At 42.1% G+C, this 25,139-nt stretch overlaps 1 protein-coding gene across 5 annotated transcripts; it reads left to right on the forward strand.

Annotated features, from left to right (window-relative positions):
• The first annotated feature begins 6,426 nt into the window (after positions 1 to 6,426).
• On the forward strand, positions 6,427 to 24,680 carry sec16a (SEC16 homolog A, endoplasmic reticulum export factor). 5 transcript variants are annotated; one of them, XM_046066407.1, is made up of 31 exons: positions 6,427 to 6,531; positions 8,181 to 11,584; positions 11,734 to 11,879; positions 12,123 to 12,208; positions 12,376 to 12,499; positions 12,786 to 12,984; positions 14,686 to 14,869; positions 15,016 to 15,158; positions 15,722 to 15,783; positions 16,155 to 16,293; positions 16,405 to 16,647; positions 16,822 to 16,919; positions 17,042 to 17,123; positions 17,266 to 17,383; positions 17,499 to 17,610; positions 17,702 to 17,807; positions 18,018 to 18,158; positions 18,280 to 18,393; positions 18,566 to 18,767; positions 18,864 to 19,318; positions 19,463 to 19,510; positions 20,017 to 20,181; positions 20,267 to 20,347; positions 20,473 to 20,529; positions 20,645 to 20,765; positions 20,961 to 21,098; positions 21,251 to 21,333; positions 21,560 to 21,631; positions 22,059 to 22,118; positions 23,064 to 23,132; positions 23,229 to 24,680. In XM_046066407.1, exons 2-31 carry the CDS (start codon positions 8,255 to 8,257, stop codon positions 23,298 to 23,300), a joined length of 7,050 nt encoding a protein of 2,349 aa, XP_045922363.1. In that variant the 5' UTR covers positions 6,427 to 6,531; positions 8,181 to 8,254; the 3' UTR covers positions 23,301 to 24,680. The 5 variants fall into 5 exon arrangements, with proteins under 5 accessions (XP_045922363.1, XP_045922364.1, XP_045922367.1 ...); XM_046066408.1 differs by having other exon boundaries at positions 6,482 to 6,571; XM_046066411.1 differs by lacking the exon at positions 6,427 to 6,531 and having other exon boundaries at positions 8,181 to 10,462; positions 11,069 to 11,584.
• Positions 24,681 to 25,139: the final 459 nt, after the last annotated feature.

The following is a 25,139-nucleotide window of genomic DNA, read 5'->3' on the forward strand; positions in this document are numbered from 1 at the left end:
CTGTTTTTCTGTACTGGGAGCTAAATGGTAACACATCTTAGTTTAGCATCTTAGCATGCTTACATTTGCTAATAAGCGCAAGGAACTGCAGGAAAAGTCAGTCAGCCAGTGCACACTCTGTCTTGACATCATAGATGTCCATACCAAATTTCATGGTAATCCATCAAATAGTCGTACATAAATGTCAACCTGCTAGTGGCGGTAGAGGAAATGTCAGCGAACGACCAAAGTCACAGGGATTTGTTTTACAGGAACCAAGAATATTTGTACAAAATATTTGATGAGATTCCGCCTGAACCAAAGTGGTAGACCGACAGACCTAGCTTGGTGAAAAACAAGTCTTCTTCCTTGAGACCCGGTGGTCATTACAGTTGTCAGTCCAATCAATGAGATAGGTGACATGGAAAATGCAGTGACAGGAGCCCTTAATCCTGCTAACGACAGATGTGATATTAGCTGTCACACTAGAACAAATCAAGTCTGTACATTTCAGATGTTTACTGTATACACAGTATACATACTGTAGTGTATACTGTAACGTAGATGCTCCTTGTTGACAATAAATTTCCATCTTCAAGCTCAAGCTACATTGACAGCAGACTGCGAGTACCATCCGGAAGCAATCAATGAAAGCCAGCACCCTGTCTTCACATTAAAATGGTATCTGATATCCGATCAAGGCTACTGGTTTCAACCAAGGCCAAGTAAAGGGGGCGAGAGGAGGGAGGGCAGGCTCCTCAGGGGGATGCTGGAGGGTGTGTGAAGCAGTGGCCTGCGTGCCGTCGGCCAGCCGCCTGAGGGGGAGGCACATGGCGCTAACAGCTGCCATGGCGAAATGCTAACCCCTCTAAATGCTCAGTCCAGTAAACAACGCTGGGCTGAACACATGCCAACGGGGGAGCCTGGGTGAGGAAGGGGTGATGAGGGTGAATGGGGCGACCCAGCTGACGCCGTGGAGAAAGGAGAATTGACCCCTGTGAAATGGCTTATTAAAGTGTGGTGGTCACCATTCTGGGGGGCCAACACAGGACAAGACAGTGAGGGAAACTCAAAACCCTCTTTGGCCAACTGAGCGCTGTGCAGGCCACAAGCCCCAGATTCAGGAGATACTTTTATTGGATGTATTTACATAGATAGATGGAACACACCACGTGCATGAAATGCTGATGACAGATGCTTTTATTTTCCCTGCCGTACCCAAAGACTAAGCATGCAGAGTTTATTTTATCTAACAAATGGATGATGGGTGGAACAGGATTTGAACTCTATGCTAAGTATCCATCATTTACCCCCCTAAATACAATGCCTTCAGACCCATGTTTTGCTTCTTTTATTTTTTAAATTGATAAATGAAGTGCACTCTGCAAAGCCTGTTGCAACCATTGGAGCTGATGAAGGTTCCCATGCTCTCAGGCCTGCTAGGGAGTGGCAGGAACAGATGTGACATCTACACTCCTCCGCTCTGCCTGTCCCTCCTTCCCTCAGTCTCTCCCTCGGCTACTTGTAAAACAATCCATCTTCCACTTGTAAAAACATTACTTTCTACCTCCATATTCTCATCCCATAACTCCCACTTTAATCAACATGAAAACCAAATTATCCCTAATCTTGTAATGGGATAATTGCATCTAGTCCTCATTGATGGTTAAACGTGATACAGGACCGTTACAGTAACCTAATAAGTGCCTGCCTTTCAATCTGTCTTTTCATTTTGCTCTCAACACACACACATACACACACACACACACACACACACACAAGCACACACACACACACACACACACTCACACACACACAAACACACACACACACAAACAGGAACTCAACCAGATCAAAAAATGTGTGCCTTATTTATCTTTGTATCTGTCAGTCAAAAGCCATAACTATTTCTGAACTCTCAACTTTCTGTACAATGTGGCATTTTATCCCAGTACTTTTCATTTGTGTCTCTTGGCAAGTGAGCTGAATTCACCATTGTGCTTTGATAAATCACCTGAGTAAAGACGCCCCCATATGGTAGTTTTTTTCAAGAGCTGTCTGTGACACCTGTGCTTTTCTTGCTACTACAAGTCAAAATGTATAGTGGGAAAAAAGCCATCTGAGACACTACTGTTTATTTCCATTTGAAATGGATCACTGCTACTTACTATTTAAAAATATTAAATTCAGAAGCTACGAGTAAGTGATTTTTTGACTTTTAATAGGGGAATCAGAGAGATTCTGAAGATTGTCGTAGGAGAAGCTTAGACAAGATCTAATTGCTTCAAAGAAGTTTCGTTTTGGTGGCAAACACAAGAATACCTTTTGACAGTGGTGAACTTTACGTAGGTACAGTACTTAAGGAAAATTGTTCTATGTTATGTTACTTTACACTTCTACTCCATTATTGCACTTTTTCACTCTACAACACTTATCTTACAGATATACTAACTAATTAGCTTTCAGTTTCAGATTTTCCATACAAAATATATGTGCTTATAAAATATGATGCCCTATTATTTAATAACCTCCCCAACACTATATAAAGCAAAATGCTTTATAGCATTGCTTAATTTTAATGCAACATAATCCTAATCTAATAATATCATAATATAATACTAACAGGGACCATTCTGCATAAGGAGTACTAGTACATTCCCACTAGACTATGTCTAGTTAATGATACTTCTCTACTTTACTTTTGGATGCAGGACTTTTAGGTGTGATGGAGTGTTTTTTATAGTGTTTTATTACAACTCTTGCTGAAGTAAATCGTCTCAATACTTCTTCACTCACTCAAAACACAAAGTCAATTTGCAATATGTGTTAAGTATAAGACATTTTAGGCCAGTAACAGTGAATTTTCTTTTAGTTCAGTTTCACTTTGCTTCCTTCTAAAAAACTGCATCCATGCAGACAATAAAGTAGCAGCGTTACAGGTTTCTCCTGCCAGAATCTTGAACACTGGCTTATTATAAAAGTGAGTGAGAGATTCTCTGATAGGAGGTGTTCTACTATCATCCTGTAGTGTAAAACCAGGCCCACACCTGCCCATACAATCTTTTTTATCACTCTATTGACCACGACTGTGTGCGCGTGTGTGTGTGTGAGAGAGAGAGAAAGAGATAGAGAGAGAGGGGACAAAGAGGATGCAACGCTAGATCTATCTGCTGAGCTCCTATATCACTCATCACACACCTGCCAAACTTAACAGCTGATTACAAGCATACATGCCTCAGCAAGGATGAACTCACTCCGGGGCTATTGTTCAGAGGCCCTGTGTATTAACAAACCACAGGCCTCAGGTTGATATAGAGGGGCTTATCAGGAATTTTGACAGTGGTTAACCAAACATTAACCACTCTCATGGCTTTTCTGTAAGACTACCTTAATGACAGGGTAGACAGAGTCTCTGAGGACAAACACTATCTCTGTGTACCCACAGGAAGTGATGTAGGTCTCAAATATTACAGATTGGCCATGGATGACTGTGTTGAAGGGAAGAGTGCCTCCTCAGCTGGAGGTACATCTAACACTTTTCACTGAAATATCAAGCATGAGAATTAATATTAATTTCAAATTGGGTGGTTCTACAGATTAAGCTTTTTAACCCAGTCATTCATACCAACATGTAACTGGAAGTTTAATTTTAACAACTAAGTCTAAATCCCAAATCATCTCTTATTTCATTATTTTATTTTTGCTCTTAAAATGAAATGAAACTGCCTGTTGCAAATTGAGCCTGGCGGAAGATGAAACATGAAAACAGTGAGGTGTGTGGTTGCGTGTGGTGCATCTACAAGTGTGGGGTTGCAGATTTTACTGTGAGAAACAATGTGTGCACATACTGTATCTGCATGTAAAACCCAAATTGCAGCTTCAGTCACAGCCCTACATCATGAGTTATATGGTAAGCATTTTATAAGCACTATAAATAACACACTAATATGTAGTTGCAATCAATAATAAGGACATTTTAAGTGTTTTTTAGTGTGCAGTCTTTGTCCTATGAAGACAGATTTTATAGTATCAATATTGTGTTGTATTGTCATTATTTTTTTCAGCCTCTACTTATGGGTGCCCACAGAGGAATTATAGTTATTGTCAAATACATTAACGAATACATAAAGAGACCTTCTATCTGTTTAGAATTACATTATGTTGTGTTGTAAACCATTTATGAAACATATATTTACTAAAGTTTTGTGGTGCTTAACAGTAAAAAGTAGACAAGCAAATGATGATGTAAAAACACATGGCTAATGTAATAATTTGCCCTAATTAGCTGTAAAAACATTTCAATACTGTACCTTACCAGACTGTGTTCTAATATCACATTATTACATGAAGTGATCATCACTTTATAAGATATGTAACATATTAGGTAATAATATTGAGTGTACTTAAATCATCACTTGTGTCATGTACACATATCATATCAACTTTGAAGCAGCGATGGCTGAATTAATGTGAAACAATCCATTTAGTAAAGTATTACATTAGGATTCATCCTATTATGAGAGACACTGTACTACATTCTGAAAGGTGGTTTATTATCAGCAGCTACAAGGCTTCACACAGATAGAGCTCAGGATTACTCAACACACTCATCATGCACCAGGAGGACAAGCCAGGGGGTTTCAGGTATAAACGTGAAGGTCTGTTCTAACCTGCCCCGTGGCCTGTAGTCTCCAGACACAATCTAGTGGGAGGGTAAGTTTCGGTTGACAAGTCTGAGCAAAAGTAGAAGAAAAGAAGGTGTGTGAACAAGAAATAGATCTGTGTGTAAATTGGGTGTTTAAATTCTGAAGAGTGTGGGGTTTCTCTCATTTGTGTTTGACCACAGCTTTTCAAGGTGGATTTTCCCATTTCCTTTGAAACAGGTGATGACGTCCATGACTTTTCAGCTATACACTCTGTACGTCTCGTCGTAGATTGCCCACGAAGAGGGATGTGGTTAGAATATGCATAACTATTACTAAGGTGCACATATTTAATTTATTATCACAGAGTGATTAAATATTTTGAACATAATTGTTCATTTGGATAATGAATAATTATTTTTTAAATTCATATATAAAACAAAATATTATAATGGATCAGTATACAAGAGTGAGATGATTTATAAATGAATGCCAGTCACAATATTTAAACAAATCCATCACAGATCCCAAACTGTATCTGTATCTCAATCTGAAGACGTAACCATGCCTTCAACATTTGGTCATATTTCAATGATATACTGCTGTAAGTCTGTTGCTTTATTCTTTATCAGTGAGCCTAAGCAAAAGAACTTCTAATTTGAACTTGACAAAATATTAAAGTTTTTGATTGAAATAGGGCCGGGTAGTATTTTAATATGGTATTAGGCTACATACTAATATCCAGTGTCTAGTTGCATGACACTAACTAGCAATGATTTAAAACTGTTCAAATAAGAACATCAATAAAAAACAGATGTTTTTCCAATGTGGTTAACATGGTTCACCCTCAGTTAGTGGATAACACTGCATGTAGATAACACCACAGCGCCCCCGAGTGGACGAATGTCTTCTTGACCACGTTTCCTGCACTCTCTAAATGTAGTGTCATTTTTGTCTCTTATCTTTGGGACTAAAATGCATTGCGTAAGTTGCATAATACAATCTTCTGTTGCACATACACATTTATCTTGACTAATGTACAATATCATGTACAAGGTCATGTGTATAGTGATTTCTTCTTGTTATGGTCATATTATTTACTGTTTGTGTATAGCTACACATTACTATTGAATATAGTTATTATGCATAAATATAACTTTATATATAAATATATATTTCAAAAATACTGTATCTACTATATAACTATGATCTGGAATATAAGCTGCTCTATATGTTTCATTTATGTACACTGGTGCAGGGAGATGCACTGTATATAATGTTTTTTTTAACTTTATTTGTTATTTACCTGTGTTTTGACCTATTGTAACACCCCATTTGGATCAGTAAAGTCCTATACAGAATAGAATGTGCACATGACATAACAAAGCTGTCTTAGCATTTCATTGTGAACAACCCTTCAGGTATAGACATCAGAACCAGTGGGAGAATAGCTAGGGTCAATGACAAGGCCTGACCTTTCAACATTTGCCTTTATAAAATAGTTATGTAGCTCTCAATACCTTTTACACCACTCGCAAAAGATAATTTGTACTCTGAATCTTGGGGGCCACACCTGAGCGTCAACGCCTGCTGTCAGTATAACTTGCAATCCCCCTTTACTCAAGTGTTTATTAGAATTCAGATTCTGACATACTGGTACACAACCATTTGGTTTCTGTGGAATGTAAACAGAGGAACTGGAATGAAAATAACATAAAAAGGCAGGCCAATGAATTCTTGAATACCCATAAATTGATTCAGATAAATACACTGAAATGACCTTTAACAAGCCCCGCCCTGTGACGACGCAATGGCTGTTTGGCCCGTGACGCTGGTTGTACACGTAGCCTAGTAGGATGTGTTCATTGAAGATGGTGGCGGTGTGTCAGACTCACTGTCCTGCACATTTGTAAGAATTTATTTATATTTGCACACATTTCCGACATCGGGTAAGAGTAAATATATACCCCAGTTAACAATGTTTTACTCTCGACGTTTCAATCTGGTGTCTTTAACATGCATGAAACTGTTACCCCTTTAGTTAGCATAGGCTAGTTAGCGAGAAATGCTAACTAAGCACCAATGCTAACGCTAGCTGACCAGGCAGTGAACCTGTTAAATTATGCTCGGCGAGTGACCAGCGACCCTTAACTGCTCGGCGTGTGCCCTGTCAATGTTTAAAATGTAACTAAAATGATGAATCATTCGTTTTAGATTTAGTTTTTAGAAGTCCTGGCTTCGGGCAAACCAGGCGACTTTCGGTATCAGTGCTTTTGCTGGGTATGGCGTTTAGGACATGTAACGTTAGAGCAATGTAGCGTACCGTTAACGTTAGCTGTTGAGCCCAGCACTCTGGACCTTTCCTGGGAGGCAGCTTAATCTGTAACGTTAACTTCTTGTCATGTCAGATTAAGGAGAAAAAGCTACTGGTTAGAGTTAAGCAGGTGTGGGGTAATGATCAGTTGTCGAGAGGGAATTTCTCAATAGGCTAACTTTGTAACGTTAAGTTTTGTTTCATGTTGACTGTCGTCGCCGCTAAAGTTAGCCTGAAAGATCCGGGATCCCGTTGGTAGAGCGCATCTGGCCAGGACTACATGCCTACTAGCTCTTTCTGTTATTGGTGTTTCTGACATTTCAAATGCGCAATGTCGGTCAGTGCTAATCTCCTTGAACTTCCCCCTAACAGAAGCATTGTGTATATAGCTATCTGATTGATTAAAAGAATCTCATCAGGGCATAGTCATCAGTCCTACGATTATCCTATGTTTTGTATTTCTGGCATCTTTTATTAAAAAGTCTCAAATATCCAAATAACTAGCCTTTCCATCAAAGGCAGTAAAGCTGCACAAGTTAGCAGCAGGACGTACTTGATTCTTGTTCAGCGAGATTAGAAAAGTTCATTCATAACATCAGCGTTCCCTTTATCTTAACAGCTTACATCCTTACTAAATCTCAGTAAATATATATAATTGCAATGGCTCTGCTATCTTGTTAATAGTTTCTAGAAGCTACCAGATTAAAGGTTACCTTCTGGCAAAAGCTCTCTGTGAGCCAAAAGCAGGTGCTTTAAGCAAATAGTTAAGCTACTCAAGAATTTTTTCTTTTTCATTTTCTTCTGCTGTTGAAAGAGGACCTTGCTGCTAGATATTAACTTAATAACTTCATTTACCGTTTTATTCCCCCAAAAAGCATTTTCATATGTGACATTAAACTCAGTTGTTTTCTTGTAGTATGAAAATGTCTGCGTCGATTTATATTTTCATGTTTCTTAATTGTTTGAGTCAAATAAGCACCAAGCTTTAAAACCATTTGACTCAGATCATGTGATGTAATCACTGGTGGCATTCATTACAATCCCTCATTTGTGTTTTACTCGATATAGTAACTTATGTATGTATTTGTAATAAGATGTTAGAGCTCATGTAGAAATTGCCACGTTGTAATGTTCATTTAAAAAGGATCTTAGACTTATTACACAAATAAAGGTGTGGTACAGTTCATCAACAAGGCATGTGTAGCTTTTTGTTAACCACTCCCTCTTTCCCTTTCTTTACCCAGCTTCGCCTGACTTCAGACTCTTCAGTTACATCCACTAGAGTGACCTGGTCCTCGGACTTGTTAGCTCTGCAGCCATGCAGCCTCCTCCTCGGACTGGACCTCCAGGAGCATCTGGCCCTCCTCCTTCTGGGCCCAATATGTTCCGCAGGGCCAGGCCTCACAAGCATACTGCAGCGGCTACTGCCACAATGCCACCCGCCACTCAACCCATGACAGACCCTTTTGCATTTGTTAGAGCTCCTCCCCCTATGGCTGCAGGTGGTCTCCCAACAATACCCAACAGCAACCCTCCACCAATGCAAGCCCCACCTAACACCATGTACTCTCAAGCTGGCTCAGGGCTGCCTCCACAACCACAGACACTGAATGATGTCTCTGCTGCCCCCCCTGGTCCTCTGCCATCCTCTCTGCCAGGGGTGACCCTGTTCAACCCTAACAGTACTGCAAATCCTGGTGTTTTCCCAGCACCTAGTCCTGCGGGATATGCGTCCTCAAATAGTGAACAGGGCTATTTTAATTCAAGAGAACAGACACCATCCATGGCCACAGAACCACCACCTGTGGCCTTGGCCCCACCACTAAGTCAGACACCTTTTAACCCAGAATTTCAAGGACCGCATCCTCCTCAGCCTGTGCCCTTACAGCCAGTGCCTCCCACCACCTCCTCTTCTCAGTGGGCCCCTGATCATGGAAGTCGACCTCCCTCTGTTCAGAACTATTTCCAGCCTACTAGTGACCCTCCACCACAGCCTTTTAATTTACCTCCGCACACACAGATGTACCCTTCCCATACCCCATCACCCCGTCACAACACCCACACCCCTCCAACACAACAGGGACATCCCCAGATCCAGGCTCCTGTTCCTCCACAGAACCCTGTAAATACCCCTAGTTCTCAATGGCCTGACCCAAATACCCCTCAGCAGCAAAATTCCCACTTCCAAACTCAGAGCTACTTTAGCCAAAGCTCTGCCCCCCAGGACTCATGGTTCTACCAACCTCCACAGGACTCAGGCTACCACCAAATGGGGACTGGCCTGGGCCATCCTCAGGCCCGGCCTGACTCTGCTGGATCTCAACATGCGTCCAACACTGGGCCTAACCCTAGTTCTGCCCCTGCTCCAGTTCCATTCTCTCAGGAGTCTGGTACACTCTCAATGTTCTTCAAAGACAATGATGTGGAAAATGAAGAAACACTTGCTGGAGAGAGAAATAAAGCTGTGAATGGCATTCCTGGATCTTTTCAGCACCACAGCAACCCACAAGCCCACAGTAGCCATGCAGATGTTCCTTTGGATTACCAAGGACCTTCTCTGCAAGATCATTCACACCTACCATACATGAATGATGGCAATCACACATCCCAGAAACCACCTGATTCCCATTACGACCATGTGGAGAATTTGGAGTGTGTACCAAACCTGGAAGTATTACCCAGTGAAACCCATGGCAGTCCTGGAGCTCCTGCAGCTCATGGAGGAGACCAGTTTGAAACCGGGCCTAACCTGGAGACTCCAGATTCTATTCCAAGACCAATGAGGCCTGCCAGTGTGTCGTCCAACTATAGCAATATGAGCCATGGAAGTGGAACTGGCACTCGTCGGCATCAGGGAGTAGTAGGTACCTTTATTCAGCAGGAAAGTCCACGTCTCACTGATGAAGCAAACCTGTCTGCAGCCACTGGAGGCTACTTTGAGCAGATTGACACGTCTCCAGCTGGAGATATGGGCGCGCAACAGAGCTCCTTGGAGCAGATGTGGCCCCCCACACCTAGCCCACCCAAACCAACAGGTATCTTTCAGGCCAGTGCTAACAGCTCTTTTGAACCTGTGCGATCACATGGAGTTGGAGTGCGTCCTCCTGAAGTTGATAGGGCTAAAGTGGTAGTGGAAGGAGGTCCCGATTCTATACCTGGCAACCTGGAGCAGCCACCAGATAATATGGAAAATATATACGGCCCAGGCCATCACCTAGCTGCTGGGGCTGGAGGTGGTGTACCTCACCTGACACACCCGGTGCTTCATTCTCACTCTCGACCTTCATCCCGTGCTTTTGGGGCCAGTCGCCCCTGTGAGAGCCCTGCCACTACTCTGTGGGCTCAGAGTGATCCTACTAGCTTGGGCGCTAACATCCTCCTAGCCCCAGCTGCCCCGACAGTTCTTGCCCCTTTACGAGAGCCTAGTGCTGATGTCATCCAACCTCCAGAGGATGGCCCACTGGACCTGCAGAGAATCCAGCCAACTTCACAGCAACACTCAGAAAACCTAGAGAACCCACCAAAGGTGAGTGAGGCAGAGCCAACTGACTCACAAGGCAACCTGGGCTATGCGTCTCTCCTTGTGTCCGACTCGCTCCACCAGCCTGTTTTGATTGCCCCACCAGTGTCCAATTACAGTGTGATTCCCCCCAGTACGCCTGCACAAGCAGCCAGTCAAAGTAGCCTTAGGGAAACTACCCCACCTGTGAGATCACTCTCACAGGGGCAGGGTGCTAGTACCTCCCAACCACCTTCAGTAACCTCTAATCAGAATCCACTGTTTGTCCCTGGACCAGTAAGCTTCAGTTCCTCAGCCTCTAACCAGGGCCCGCTCAATCTGACCCAAGACAACACAGAAGCGGCAACATCAGACATAACTGCTTCGCCGCTGCCTCACCCAGTCTGCCCTCCTCTTTTAAGAGGCCAATCATTGGGTGGAGACGGCCACTCTGCTCTCCAAGTTAATCCACCAGCTTCTCTTGTGACTGCTCCTGTCTCTAACCATAATCAGCCATCAAATTATGAACTGCTTGATTTTTCTATGCACCAATCACAAGCTCAAAGCCAAGCATCTGGCCATCCTTCCTCTCTAAACGAGTCTCCACAGTCTAGTAATGGATTTTACCTACAGGTCACCAAAGATGCTCAGCAGGGGGTAAGGGGGAAAGGGAATGCCTCTGTCCAGACCCCTGCCTCTTCATCTACCCCACAGTTACCACCAGCACCTTCCCAAGCAGCTGCAATCACCCAGCCGCCACCAGCTGAACCTCCTAAGACATCAGATTCTCAGGCTGCACTGCAGGGACAAAATGATGCTCCTCCTGTTCCGGTGAGTGTAGCACAACCCTTCAGTGGCCGGTATCCAGCTCCAGCACAGGTGACTGCCGCAGAGAGTGCTGCTCCTCCTCCTCCTGCAGTATACCCTCCAGGGCCGCGAGGACCAGTACCTCCAGGAGCATCCCAGCCACCTCGACCACCCTCCTCTGCAGGCAGCCAGCAAGGTTATGGACCCCCTGCTCCAGTGCCAGGGCAGATATATGGTGGCTATTATGGTAATTATGGTGAATACCCTGATGGCAGAGCGCCTTATCCTCCTGGCCAGTACCCACCTCCACCTGGGGATCCTAGAGCACACCAATATTATCAAGTAAGTGGAAAGTTCTTTTTTGTATGCTAGCTTGTGAATGTATTCATCTGCCACTTTTTTATAAGATAAACATGCATAAGAATATCATGCATGAGCAACTGCTCCTATGAAATATAAAAATGTGAACAGAAAATGCTTTTATTTCTCAGGATGGTCAATACAGGAGTAGAGCAGATCCTTGGTATGGCGCAGGGCAGACCCCAGCTTATCGTGATCCAAACTACCAGTACAGAGAGCCTCAGCCAGACCGACCCAGCTCCAGGAACAGTCAGTACTCTGACAGACCCTTATCCAGGTTGGTCAAAGTGTTTCTCAGGCGTACACCATTGTTTACGTAGGATGTACAAGTCAGCGCTTGTCGTAAATTTGTTCATGCATTTTTAAGTGGCTTATTTATTAATGATAATATTGAGAACTAGGTAAGGAATCCCTCACTGTGAGTTTGGTTTTGTTCCATGTAAATTATGTTCTCAAGTATGTCTAGACTGTTTATGTACTTAAGTTGTGAATCTCACCTTTTGCTTGCTTTCTGCCACAGGCAAGGCTATGACGATTACCAGAGAGCAAACCGAAGTGCCTATAGTGAATATTATGCAGATTACGCCAAGCACTATGATTATGGAGGTATGAGCCACAGGGTTGAAAGCTGTGATTACTTACTAGTATGAATCTGAATGCATTTTCTCCTTCTCATTCTCTACATATGGTGTAAATTATTTTTTTGTTGTTTTCATAGAAATGGTATTTGATATAAATCTCCCTCTCTTCCTCTGAACATTTTCTGTTGGAAGGATACAACTATGGACACTATGACCCGCGATACAGAGGTTACTATGATCAGTCCTACTGGACTAATTATGATGAGAACTACAGAGGCAGAGAAAACTACTATAATCAACAGATGTATCCTGCCAGGTATGCAGAGAAAACCATTTGCACACTCAAGTTTGCTATTACATTGGTGCATATTTGGTAAATGATGGAGCTATGTAAGAAAGGGTTAATCTGTGTGTAAACTAGCAGTACCTAGTGTAGGTGTAATCTGTCAGATGATAGACTTGTTTAGCCTTGCTAAAAATGATTACTTCTGCTGTGTTTGTTACATTTATGAATTTACATGGGCTACATTCTACAACAGGTAGTTAACACGTAGTTGTTGTTGTGCTGTTGGCTTTACAAACACTATACCCTCTACTCACAGGAAAGAGGGCTATGATGATCAGTGGCGGTACTATCCTGGTTATGATGCCAGTTTTGACGATGATTACCGTCGGCGTGGAGAAGTGTACGCCGATGAGTTTGACAGACGCAGCGTCCACAGCGAGCAGTCGGCACACAGCGTGCACAGTTCTCACAGCCACCACAGTAGACGAAGCAGCTTCAGCTCAGGGTCACAACAGGTAAATGTGCAGATTATTCTTGCATGCAATGGTGTTTTTACCTGTTGCAGTTGTTTGGCGTAACCACAGTACAGGGGCTCAAAGGTTAAACCACTTGTGGACATATTTTAGATGCCGTGCTATAAACTGCTGTCAGACAAAGGAGCACCATCCTTGCAAACACCACACTTCCACCTTTCCTCTCCTGGCTCTGTTTAGCTCTACATTAAAAACTAATCCCCACCCCCAGCCTCCTTTCTAAAGGCAAAACCCATCCATCGTATTAACTTGACAGCCAATCAGGACAGGTGATGCTATGTTATTCTGTCTCAGCTCCTAAATCCGTTTTAACTATGATCTTGGAGTTATACCGCGTTCATAAATATTTCTCCAGGTTTTCTAATATTGATGCAGCAAAGGATTTCCTGTTGACATTGGAGGGCTTCTTTATTTAACTGCTTTTACTTTCATTATATCATACTTTACATTACTGTTCAACTTGCTTGCTAAGAATCTTTTCTGCACAGAGTGCTGTCCCAGTGACCTTATATTCCACATGGGCGGGCAGTGGATTTCTCTGAAAAAGATAAAGCTGACATTATAGACACTGCTATGAAACATTACAATGGCTAAATTTCAATGTTCTAAAGATTATGGCTTTGATATGGGCTTTGTTCAGATTGTAAATATTTGATACTTGTGATGAAATGCTCTTTGAAATTAATTGTATGGTAAGAGTTTGGGCAACATGTTTCAAGATGGAACAAATTTGAGATTTTGTGGATCCATTTGTGAGCTGCAATTTTTAAACAGCTGAAGCTGGAAAGAAAAGTTGAGTATAATTTCCTGCATTCACAAACTCTTCATCTTCCCCTGGTTTATTTTAAGGTTGTTAATTGGAGAGTGAGAACATGGAACTGCTAAATATGAAGCTACAGCCAGCAGCTGGTTAGATTCACTTACAAGACTGGAAACGGCTACAAATATTCATATTTATAAACATCAGAGTGGTATCAATCTTTTCATCTCTCTCTTGGCAAGAAAGTCAATAAGTGGAACCATTGCTTTAAGGGATCTTTTTCTGTTATGTTTTACTATCACATTTTAAGGGTGCAGCCAACACATAGCTAGTGCTTGCTTTTCCATGACATCCCCTGTAGCATCTGCTCTTTACTATTAGCTATGCTTTCAAGCAGTCTCAGCAGTCTCTCTTGGTCCTCAGCTGCTTCATTCAAACAGTTTCTTAGATTTTAGTATGGTCACTATACTATGTAGAAACATAGCGTATATTTTGGAATGGCTGATAATTGCTACATAACATGTTTTTATGTTGTAAGACTGATGACACCTTGAGTGAAATGTGTTGACATTCAGACTAACCTCCTTCCACTCTCTAAATGCTTATCACAGCTGCACCATCTACTCCACACTTATACTATTGTGACTTGCATTAAGTTCTCAGCAGCATCCCAATTTATATCTCAGCAGCATAGGCTTAAAATATAGATACCTTCCTAGCAGCTCATTCTGAAAGCAAAATGTTTTTGGTAGCATACTTTACAAACAGCTAACTCTGCTCTTGAAATGATTTTTTAAGTATTAATTGGTTGTTGGTTGGTCTTTAATTGTGTGCAACTGACTTGTACAACTGGGTGTTTGCATGTATGTTTCATTGGTCTTTCTGTTTGAAAAATTATCTCTGTTTGTCTTCCAACCCTGCAGAGTCAGGTATACAGAAGCCAGCCTGACTTGGTGTCAGCAGTCTATGACACCACATCATCCACTTTGGCTGTGGACTACTCCTATGGACAGTACCCGAACCAGACTGATGCTTCCCAGAACTACGGCCAGTACCTCTATCCCTCTGAGTACACGGCAGACAGCACCTGGATTGCCCCTGAGCAACGTAAGTATACAATCCCTAGTTTCAAGAAAATTGGCATTAAGTGATTAGTAATTGGATAGTAAAGGATTTCAGATACTATTTAAACCACTAGATATGGGACATCAAACACTGGTTCCTTCTTCTGTCCATCCTGCTTTGTCCTCTAGCTCCTCCTCGTCCTGCAACCCCAGAGAAGTTTACCATACCCCACCGTTGTGCCCGCTTTGGACCTGGTGGTCATCTGGTCCAAGTTTTGCCCAATCTCCCCTCAGCTGGGCAGCCTGCTCTAGTTGATATTTACAACATGGAGGTACATTTTTAACAGATTTTATTTCAGCACCTTAATGTAGAATGTTTTAATCCATTGTGTTTAGTTTATGAAGAGCTAGCGACAGCAAGAAAGAATTTAAACAAACACTATTTTGATGCCATACTGTAAGTTATAAAGTATCATCATTGTTTCAGTGTCTGCACAGTGGGAAAATAAAACAGAATATGGTTCCCTTAAAATAAAAGCCTGTTAAAGGTGTTTCTGATTCAGGGGTGTTTAATGATTGTAATATCATCATCATTATTAATATCGGTGGAGCAGTCCAGCTCGCAGTGTTTGACATACTGTGGTTGTAAATGGGATGATCTGCCATTGAGAGCACTAGTTCCTCTTTTTTCAAGGAAATTAAAAATACAGACACATCTTCTCCTTTAGAAGGCTGAACATTGACACTTATTTATAACGGTAAATTATCTTAAACCACACACATAAATATTATTATAAATAAGATTAGTATTTTGCATGTGTTTCTGCAGCACATTTTTGCAGTTACAGTGTTAGGCTGTATAAAGTAATATTTTGAATCACGTCTGTATTTGCAGACCATGCTGCAGGATACCCAAGATCAGGCAGAACTACGAGCCTTCCCTGGACCTCTTGTTAAGTAAGTGTATTCTGCCCTTTTTATCCACCACAAATAGCTTTGAGTCACTAACATTTTAAAGGGCAAGGCTGGAAAAATTGTGTATTTTTGTTATTGTCAACAAATTCCATGGAAAGACCAAAACCAACATGTATTATTCTGTCTCTCAATACTTTCTGACTTTCCTCGTCTGTGTCACTCAGTCCAAAGCCAGTTGGTTCTTACTGACAATGTAGATCTTAAAACGTGTCAAGAATTTAAGTACTAGCAAACGAGTAACAAGTGGAAAGCAAATCACCATTCTGCTGGTTTGATATCAGTATGTCTAACAGGTAGGATTAGTTTCATTAGTCACTGCTTACCTCTCTCACATCTTGTGTCCTGTCCTTCAGGGAGGAGACCCATAAGGTGGATGTGATAAAGTTCTCCCAGAACAAAGCCCTGGAGTGTTCTCGTGACAACAACCTCTTGGACAGGGACTCTGCTCGCCTGCTCTGGGACTTCATTATGCTGCTCTGTAGACAGAACGGGGTAAGACTGTGCAGACGTAACTGCAAATCTGTCAGACATAGAAAGAAGGAATGTGACATTTGTATATTTGCCTGAAACAACTTTTTCACTGTGATACTCTTTGCTAATAAGACTGTGGTTGGCACGGACATCGCTGACCTCTTGCTGAAGGAGCACCGCTCTGTCTGGCTACCAGGCAAAAGTCCTAACGAAGCCAACTTGATTGATTTTAACAATGAACCGCTGGCACGAGCTGAGGAGGAGCCGGGAGCTGGACCGCTATCCCTCTTATCTGACACCTTCATGACTGTCCCAGAGAACATTGGCAAGGAAACGGAACGCTTCAGGGAGCTGCTGCTGTTTGGCCGCAAGAAGGTAAAAAAATACTCTCTTTAACTGTATTACATATACTGTCATTTAACTAATATCGTATGAAATCTGAAATGAGTTCCACTTTCCCTTCAGGGATGGGTTAAATGCAGAGAATGAATTTCACAACATGTATTTGTATGTGACAATAAAAGTATCTTCTTCTCTTCTCTGGAATAGGATGCCCTAGAAGCAGCTATGAAGGGAGGTCTGTGGGGCCACGCCTTGCTGTTGGCCAGTAAGATGGACAACAGGACGCATGCACGTGTCATGACAAGGTAAAGTACTGGTGACATAAAAGGTTGTGACTCGTAAACTTGGTTGCAACTTTATCACGTGATCGGTTTGTTTTTACAAATTTTAAACTGTAATATTTAATGTGTCTGTCTTTGTTGTTTAGGTTTGCCAACAGTTTGCCTATCAATGACCCTCTCCAGACAGTATACCAGCTGATGTCAGGGAGGATGCCTGCATCGGCCACTGTAAGTATTGCATCTCCCTTCTTCCTTTTAATCCACTTGGTATTTTTGCACAATTATTCTGAAGAAGGTGCACACGTAGTGCTTGTCAAGTGTGCAGTACTGCATGCCACTTTAGTATAGATATTTATTTGTATTCATACAGTGCTGCGGAGAGGAGAAATGGGGTGACTGGCGCCCTCACCTGGCCATGGTGCTGTCTAACCTCACCCAGGCCCTGGACCTGGACACTCGCACAATCACCACCATGGGCGACACTCTCGGTAGGATTGGATCAAAAATCTCTCCTGCACTGACCTAAAAAAAAAAAGGTTTTCATGTTTCACCAAAAACAAACATGTTACGTCACATTCTGTCTGCACTGATTTTGTGTGGCAGCTTCAAAGGGGCTGATTGATGCTGCACACTTCTGCTACTTGATGGCCCAAGTTGGGCTGGGAGTTTTCACAAAGAAGAGCACCAAGATGGTTCTGATTGGCTCCAACCACAGGTTAGAGACAGAGGCAGGCACACGCATACCACAATACAGTTTGCATGTAATATGCCACACATATAACCATATCTTTGTCTCTTCACTTCAGTTTGCCCTTTTACCAATTTGCAACCAACGAAGCAATCCAAAGGACTGAAGCCTATGAGTATGCTCAGTCTCTGGGTTCCCAGCCGTGCTCACTACCCAATTTCCAGGTAGGACTTTTTTTGGTCTTTACTGACAAATGAATGATCCAATAAACACACAGTTTGTCTCTTATAGAGGTGGTGTCCTAAAAACTTCATTTTTTGCACTGACTGGTCTGTGCTGACAACTAAAGAGGTGTTTGCATTGCACATAGAACATCTTGAGATTAAACTACAGAGGAATAACACTGTTCTCTCCTTTCTATTGTCTCTTATTAGGTGTTCAAGTTGATCTATGCATGCCGCTTGGCTGAAGCCGGCCTGAGTGCTCAGGCCTTCCACTACTGTGAAGTTATTTCTAGGACTGTCCTCACGCAGCCTTCCTACTACTCTCCTGTTTTCATTAGCCAAATCATACAGGTATGCCCTCACTCTCTGTCTTCTCTTTCCCTCTGTGCCTCCTCTGTGCAGATATGTATAGATATGGACTAGTTTCTGAATTCTAACCAATGTAATTGTATGGGTTTTTTTTTGTTGACAGATGTCAGAGAAGCTGCGATTCTTTGATCCACAACTGAAGGAGAAGCCAGAGCAGGAGTTGTTCAATGAGCCTGATTGGCTGATCCACCTCAGACAGCTGGATGGACAGATCAGGGTGAGGAGGGAAAAAAGAAATTTGCACATATTAACTACAAAGGATATTCTAAATAAAGTATTTAGTTGTGTGTATAGGCATTCAGGCATTGTACTCTTTGGACTTAATTGTAACTAGTTGGTGGTTCCTGGTAGTTTCTATGTAACAAATGTTCGATGCTGGACTTATTTAGACAGGGGTGATTACATACAGTGAAGGCAGACCAACACCTACACAGTTTGACTGCAGCAGCCACAGCTCTGACTTGGACCAGCACAGTCCACCAGAACCTTACAACATGCCTGTGGAGTTGGATGGCCCCGCCCCTGACAACCCGCTAATGAGCTCACTACTGCCCGGTCCTCAACCGCAGGGAGTACAGCTGATGCCCCCAGGTTTGTACATTTTTGAAATAGTGCTCATGTGGTCTCCTTTTTATTATGAGCCAGATTTAAAATGCATCAGATCTCATCTCTCCTACTTTCTCTCAGCTCCCACCTCCATCCTCCAAGATGGGATGTCCCCTCCTCAGCCTTTACCTTCCAATGATGTGCCCCAGTTCTACCCTGTAACCCCAAGTGGACCACCAGGCCAGATCTCAGGCTACCCTCCACAGGATCCTGGTTTTGCCCCTCCTCCCTTCCAGCCTCAACCTGAGCAGTCAGAAATGTATCCAGGAACCCATCAGCAGCCATGTCCCCCATCTCTTCAACTGGGTCAAATGTCACCACACATGGCCCCTCAGGTGCTGAATTCACCTACACGGATGAACCACCCACCACCCCAGATGCCTCATCACATGCCCCCTTCTCCCGGGCATATGCCAACCGGACAGCACATGTCCCAGGCCCCACCGGAGATGCACACTGGTCAACCAATATCATCCTCACCACCCAGAAGCTCTTTCACACCGAAAATGGACTTCTATGACCACATGGCTCACATGGTCAGTATCTGGCTGTCAGAATATCTACATAAAAGGTCCTTCCGTCTTTCAGCACCATCACAATTCTCTCTCCATAGAAGTGCACTTGGTTTTGTGTTGCGTAGATTTTATAGAAAACCAACATTGTCTTTTCTGGCGTTGCAGGGTCCTGGGAGGAGATCGAGGACTGCTTCACAATCTTCAATGCATATGGTGTGTATGTGTGTGTCAGATATAAACTGCTAAAAGACTTTATATCTGAGGGTTGTTCTGTTTAATCTGTCCAGAGCCTGTTTTCAGAACCGTTATGGAGCAGGTTGTTTTTGCTCATGTGCGCAGTATATAGCGCTGCACAGCTAATCGTACATGGCATCTTAACTTTGCTTTAGTTTCCAGAAAATTTACTGAATGTTGTCGGACACAAAGTGGAAAGTAAAAAAGAAAAATACTGGAAAATATATGCAGTATCTTTGTATACATTGACAAAACCTACATCTTGATTTGGTAGCAGCATATGCAGGCAAGTTAGGAATTCAACATCAGTATCAAAATATTTACAATAATGGCATATGGTATGAAATAGCTTCCATACACAATTATAGAAAATGGAATACAGGAAGCCTTTCCATGTCAAGGCACCCCAAAAACAAGGTCTTGCTCTTGAAGCTCAATAGAAATGTGTATATATATTAATCTCAGCGGTATTTTCTGGTCTACAGACTTCAGGACGTCGCTCTCGCACCACCTCTGAATCTTCCACTTACTCTGGCGGAAGAGAGCGGAGCAACTCGTCTGCCAAGCAGGCCTCTCCACCGCCGCCTTCAATTCCTGAACAGCCCCGCAAAGAAGAGGCCAAGAAAGTCAAAAAAGACTCCCCGAAAAAGGTTCATATTCACACAGAATCATTCAGATGTTCAATCGGTGCGCCTAAAGCGTTCGCTAGTGATTAGTACAATATCTTTTACACAGACTGGTGGTGGTGGCTGGCTAAACTGGCTCTATAGGAAGGGGAAGAATGAGGCTCACTTGCCAGATGACAAAAACAAATCTGTAAGTTATAGCAGTTATATGTGCATGTCTTATTATAGTGTTCCTCTGTATTCAGTTTCACATTTTTGCATACATATTTATTTACATATGACCAGTACTGATAGAGCACTGTTTTTTTTTGTCAGATTGTGTGGGATGAAAAAAAGCAGAGATGGGTCGACTTGAATGAGCCTGAAGAGGAGGTCTGTAATGTTGTAAAATTGGTCTACAAGACATAATTGACTGGTCTAAACTGAGAAACTAAAATCTTTATAGCTCAACAACGTCTGATCTTATGGTTTTCTTATAATCTGTCAGAGTAAGCCCCCTCCACCACCTCCCTCTGGCTTCCCCATGATGCCTCAGATGCCTGGCCCTGGAGGGCCTGCCGCACCACCGAGTGGCGGTCCTCCTGTCAACATGTTCTCCAGGAAGGCAGGTAAGATGAGTGTTAGATGCTGTGGCTTGTGGCTTCACAAACATTATGCTTGACACTGCGTGATACTTTTGACAGTTGAGTTACAAGTTGTGGGAAAATAAAGGAGACACCATACATAATAATTGTCTCAACAAAAGCAGTCAGTCAGCATTCACACACATTTCTTACCACTCAGATGTGTTTCTTTCTTCTCAGGCACAAGGAGCAGATATGTGGATGTTCTGAACCCAAGCAGAACTGCTAAACCAGGTGGATCAGCCCCTGCTCCTGCAGATATCTTTGCTCCTTTGGCACCAATGGCCATGCCCCCCAGCCTATTTGTGCCTAGTTCAGGTATGTGTTAAAACAAACTGTTACATGATGATTGTAAAATAAACAAGGCACCCCTGATGGTTGTGGACTTTCTTGTTTATTTTGGAAGGAGAAGCTGCAGTACAATTAAGGATTGAAGTAATGAGATCTTTTTCTGTATCCCCCTTGTGTAGCGCCTGATGATCAACAACCTCTAGAGGGCAGTGAAGGAGGAAATCTGGAGCAGAATTCACCAAACGCCAGCGCTGCTCCACAGGTATCTCTTTGTTATTATTGGTGAACTCTTGTGAGTTTCTGGAAGAAAAAAAAAAATGGTTCACATAGTAAGTTCACCATAAAATAAATATAATAATATAAAACTTTTACTTTAAGGAATAATTTAATAATATTAAAAATAATATTTTGGCATTCAACATGAAGTACAAAGCCGAACAGCTACTCATCCACATTCTTTTCTGTTGCACTTTCATGAATCTGTTTAGATGTTCACGCCAACGTTGTTACCGCCTGCCCCAGAAGGTCCTACTGTGCCTGATGGCTCACAGTCCGGAGAGGTAAGACAAATTGTTGCGGTCAACAGCTACTGTATCACGGCACGACTGAATCATGATGCTGAAAACCCTAACAGCCTGTGTGTGTGTGTGTGTGTGTGTGTAGTTTGCTTATTTGTATGAATGTAAGTTAATGTAACAGGGCGTACGAAAGAACATGAGAATGCATGCATGTCAACTTAAAGTCTTTCCCCATAATCATGCTAAATGTGCAGCCTTTGCAGAGGCTAAAATATCTGTTCCATTTGCTCTTATAATCTAATTCTCTCCATGTCTGTTTCTTAAAGAATCATCATTTTCTAACGCTGATTTATTTAAGTTCATTCTGAACTGGTGGATAGTGGAAATATCTAATCCAGTGCATGGGAATTTATTAATATGGGTTTGTCTTTTTGTTGTCTGCTGTTTGTTTCCCCCATGCTGTCTTTAGCTCTCACGTTCTAGCTCAATGAGTTCTTTATCACGCGAAGTGAGTCAGCATTTAAACCAGGTACCTCTAGCTGGGCCTCCAATGGTCCACACTCACCCCTGCCTGCCACCCATCCAGCTCACCACATCACTAGTAACACGCTTCACCATTTGCACCTGAAGCTTCACCGCCCATTCGACCAAGGATGTCTGTCTGCTCCCCTGCCTGCTGTCTCCAGCATTACTAACTTAACTCTGTATCATTGATGATCAATTACCAAACCCAGCGAATGGTCAACAAATTAAAACTAATGCAGTAACTGCATTAAACTTACTTTTTTATAGCCTTGCTAAAAGGATTAACCCTAGTGAGTCTGGGGATCACTTCGCTTTTAATCAAGCGTTTTCTACTAGGTCAAAATTTCAATTTGTCCAACACGTTGGTTTGGACCAGATACCTGCAAAACTAATGACATTCCCATCACCTGCAATTTCTGTTTATCGCTAATTAGAAAATGTTAGCATGATAAACTGAGATTATGAACATAATCTATCCCTACATTGTCATTGTGCGCATGTTGGCATGCTGACATTGGCATTTAGCTCAGAGCATTGCTGACCCTAAGTACAGCCTCATAGAGCCACAGGCAAGGCTGTAGACTCTGTTTTGTGTATACTACAGAAGTGAACCATCTACTTCTCTTGAAAGTCGCTGGGTAACTGAGCCATAGATCAGAGTAAGGCATGCTGGAGACTGTTGCAGGACGACTCGCTTGCTTTTTGTCATGAGACCTCACAGCTTCAATAACCCATCATAAAGCTTGCATAGTTATTAATAAAAAGTGAAACAGTGGTTTGTAATGCTGCCACTCTGTGGATCCAAGTACTCTTCGTCGTTACTTTTGCTTGTGTTCTGTTTTAAAATGTTGCCAAACCATTGTGTGCATCCCCCTCTCTGTCTCTGCCCATAGAGGTAATGGGACAGTAACACTGCACACACTGTAGTAACTCATCTTGTCCTTTGCAGAGTCATCCTGCCCCGGGACCTCCAACCGCTGGCGGTGTCACCTTTTATAACCCTGCACAGTTTGCACAGGTGAGGGTTTTAAAAAGAAAGTTTTAATAGATCTGCAGTTGTAAAATGCCACTCTCATTCTCATTCTTCCTTTTCACTTCCCCCCCCTTTTTCCAGACAAGTGCACCATCAGGAGGACACCGCGCTGGTCGTTTGGGTGGTCAGCGCCAGTACCCAGTGTTAAAGTAAACATCAATTTTGCAGAGAGATAGTGCAAACAGACTTGTTGGATAGAGTGATATCCTACCTGGAAGCACATGGACATACTGCTCTCTGTCTAAAAGACCCTTTCTATTTTTCCTCACACCTAAGAAGAGCGTAATCACCATCATGTCAACCTTTTGTCCAACAGCTTAACCACTCTGTCATCTTTCTCTTTGGTTCTAGATTTGTCAATGGTGTAATTTTCACAGGCACGGTGTTTCCATGAAGGGCTTTTTCCTGCATCCAAACAGACCGTTGTAAAATGGGTTTTAACAAAGGCTTATCCATGGATGCATTCATACACAAAACTGTCTGTTCATGAAGGCATAATTTAGTACAATAAATATGTTGCTCCTCTAAGCTGTCCAGCTTCCCCTCAAACATAACACTGTCCTGTTTTAGTTTCCCCTTTGTGTCTAAAGTCCAAAAGTCCATGTTTGATTGACTGACTGATTGTATGTATGATGGATAGAAAGAAAGTGACACTTTAAAAAAAAAAAAAAAAAAAAAAAAATCATATTGTGGACTTATATATGCATTTGCAGCTCTATAGAGTTCCTCTGTCAACTGGAGATTTGTGTGAGAATGAATCGTGTCAATAGTGCATTGTCTGCTGTGTTGCTTTAACCCAGTCGCCCTCCGGTAAAGGATGGATGTTGAAAGACACAAGAAAAGACCCGTAGCTGAAAGTGGAGAACATCTGTATTGTTAGGATGCTGCTTGTTTCCGATATTTATTTAATTTCCCTCCCTGCCCATCAGCAACTCTCAACTTTAAAGATGTGTCAGGGTCTTTCGTCCAAGTTAGGCTTCGCTTTTTCCTCTGAGAAAGGTGACAATATCACTGAAATGAAGGGTGGTCTTCAGAGTAGCAGGAATTGGGATTAAACTGCATTTTAAATGTTACTAAAAATAAATCTATCCAAATATTTGTATATCAGATTGATTGTATTTATGAGCTGTAGTAATAAAGGTGTGTGTGGAAAGCAATTAATTATTTCTGATTAGCTTTGAAGAAATTGATTTATGATTCACCAGATATGACGTGGACTCTTGTATTTGCCGCTTCTGCAGACAAATATTTATGTAAATTGTGACATGAGAGCTAATTATACTCTAAATACTTTGTCATTTTCAGTTACTGATGATTTTAATTCAATCATTTATCACCCCAAATGTTTGATTTAATGATTTTGTAGATATCAGGTTATGATTTTAAAAGGTCCCCTTTTGTTTCAGAGAAGCAATTGTTTTCCTCAATGTTTTAGGATTCCTCATGTAAAATTCTTGACATAAAACCGTAAATACAAAAGGTGGAAACGAATTGGTAATAAAGTTATTTTTTGCGCTCTGTAGCACTTTGAAAGATGTCTGTTGGCCTCATTCATTACAGAAATTTGTTTTTTAAAATAAAGACTACCATTAAATTCAATATTAGAACAGTTTGGGAGTTGCAACAAAACCAGTGGAGCTGCAGATGAGAATGAAAATGGCTTCAAAATGATCAATAACAGTATTTAATATTAAAGGCATAATCAAAGCTGTTGTGTGTGGGAGAGGCAGAGGAAGGCAAATTTTACATGGTATTCTACAGGAAATCCAAGCATGATGAATAAGGCCAGGTAGCCTGGAGCATTTGGATGGCTGAGGGGATTTACAGTTAATTTCTACTTAATATACTGTAAATGCAATCCAAGTGGTCACCATTTTTGTAACCGTTTCAAACCACTAAATAGTAGCCCTAGATTGTGGCTGATGTATTAGCATCGATTCATAGGGGTAACCATCCATTTATCTAAAAGATGATTAATCAGCAATGTTTGAA

This window comes from Micropterus dolomieu, linkage group LG13, assembly GCF_021292245.1.
Source record: "Micropterus dolomieu isolate WLL.071019.BEF.003 ecotype Adirondacks linkage group LG13, ASM2129224v1, whole genome shotgun sequence".
Classification (NCBI taxonomy): Eukaryota; Metazoa; Chordata; class Actinopteri; order Centrarchiformes; family Centrarchidae; genus Micropterus; species Micropterus dolomieu.

What these genes read in the sequence shown, in the direction of transcription:
- sec16a (XM_046066407.1), top strand. Translation starts at nt 8,255, where the DNA reads ATGCAGCCTCCTCCTCGGACTGGACCTCCAGGAGCATCTGGCCCTCCT. An exon ending in CACAATCTTCAATGCATATG is followed by an intron (nt 19,511 to 20,016) that starts GTGTGTATGTGT and finishes TCTGGTCTACAG; the next exon opens with ACTTCAGGACGTCGCTCTCG. An exon ending in CAGATGACAAAAACAAATCT is followed by an intron (nt 20,348 to 20,472) that starts GTAAGTTATAGC and finishes TTTTTTTGTCAG; the next exon opens with ATTGTGTGGGATGAAAAAAA.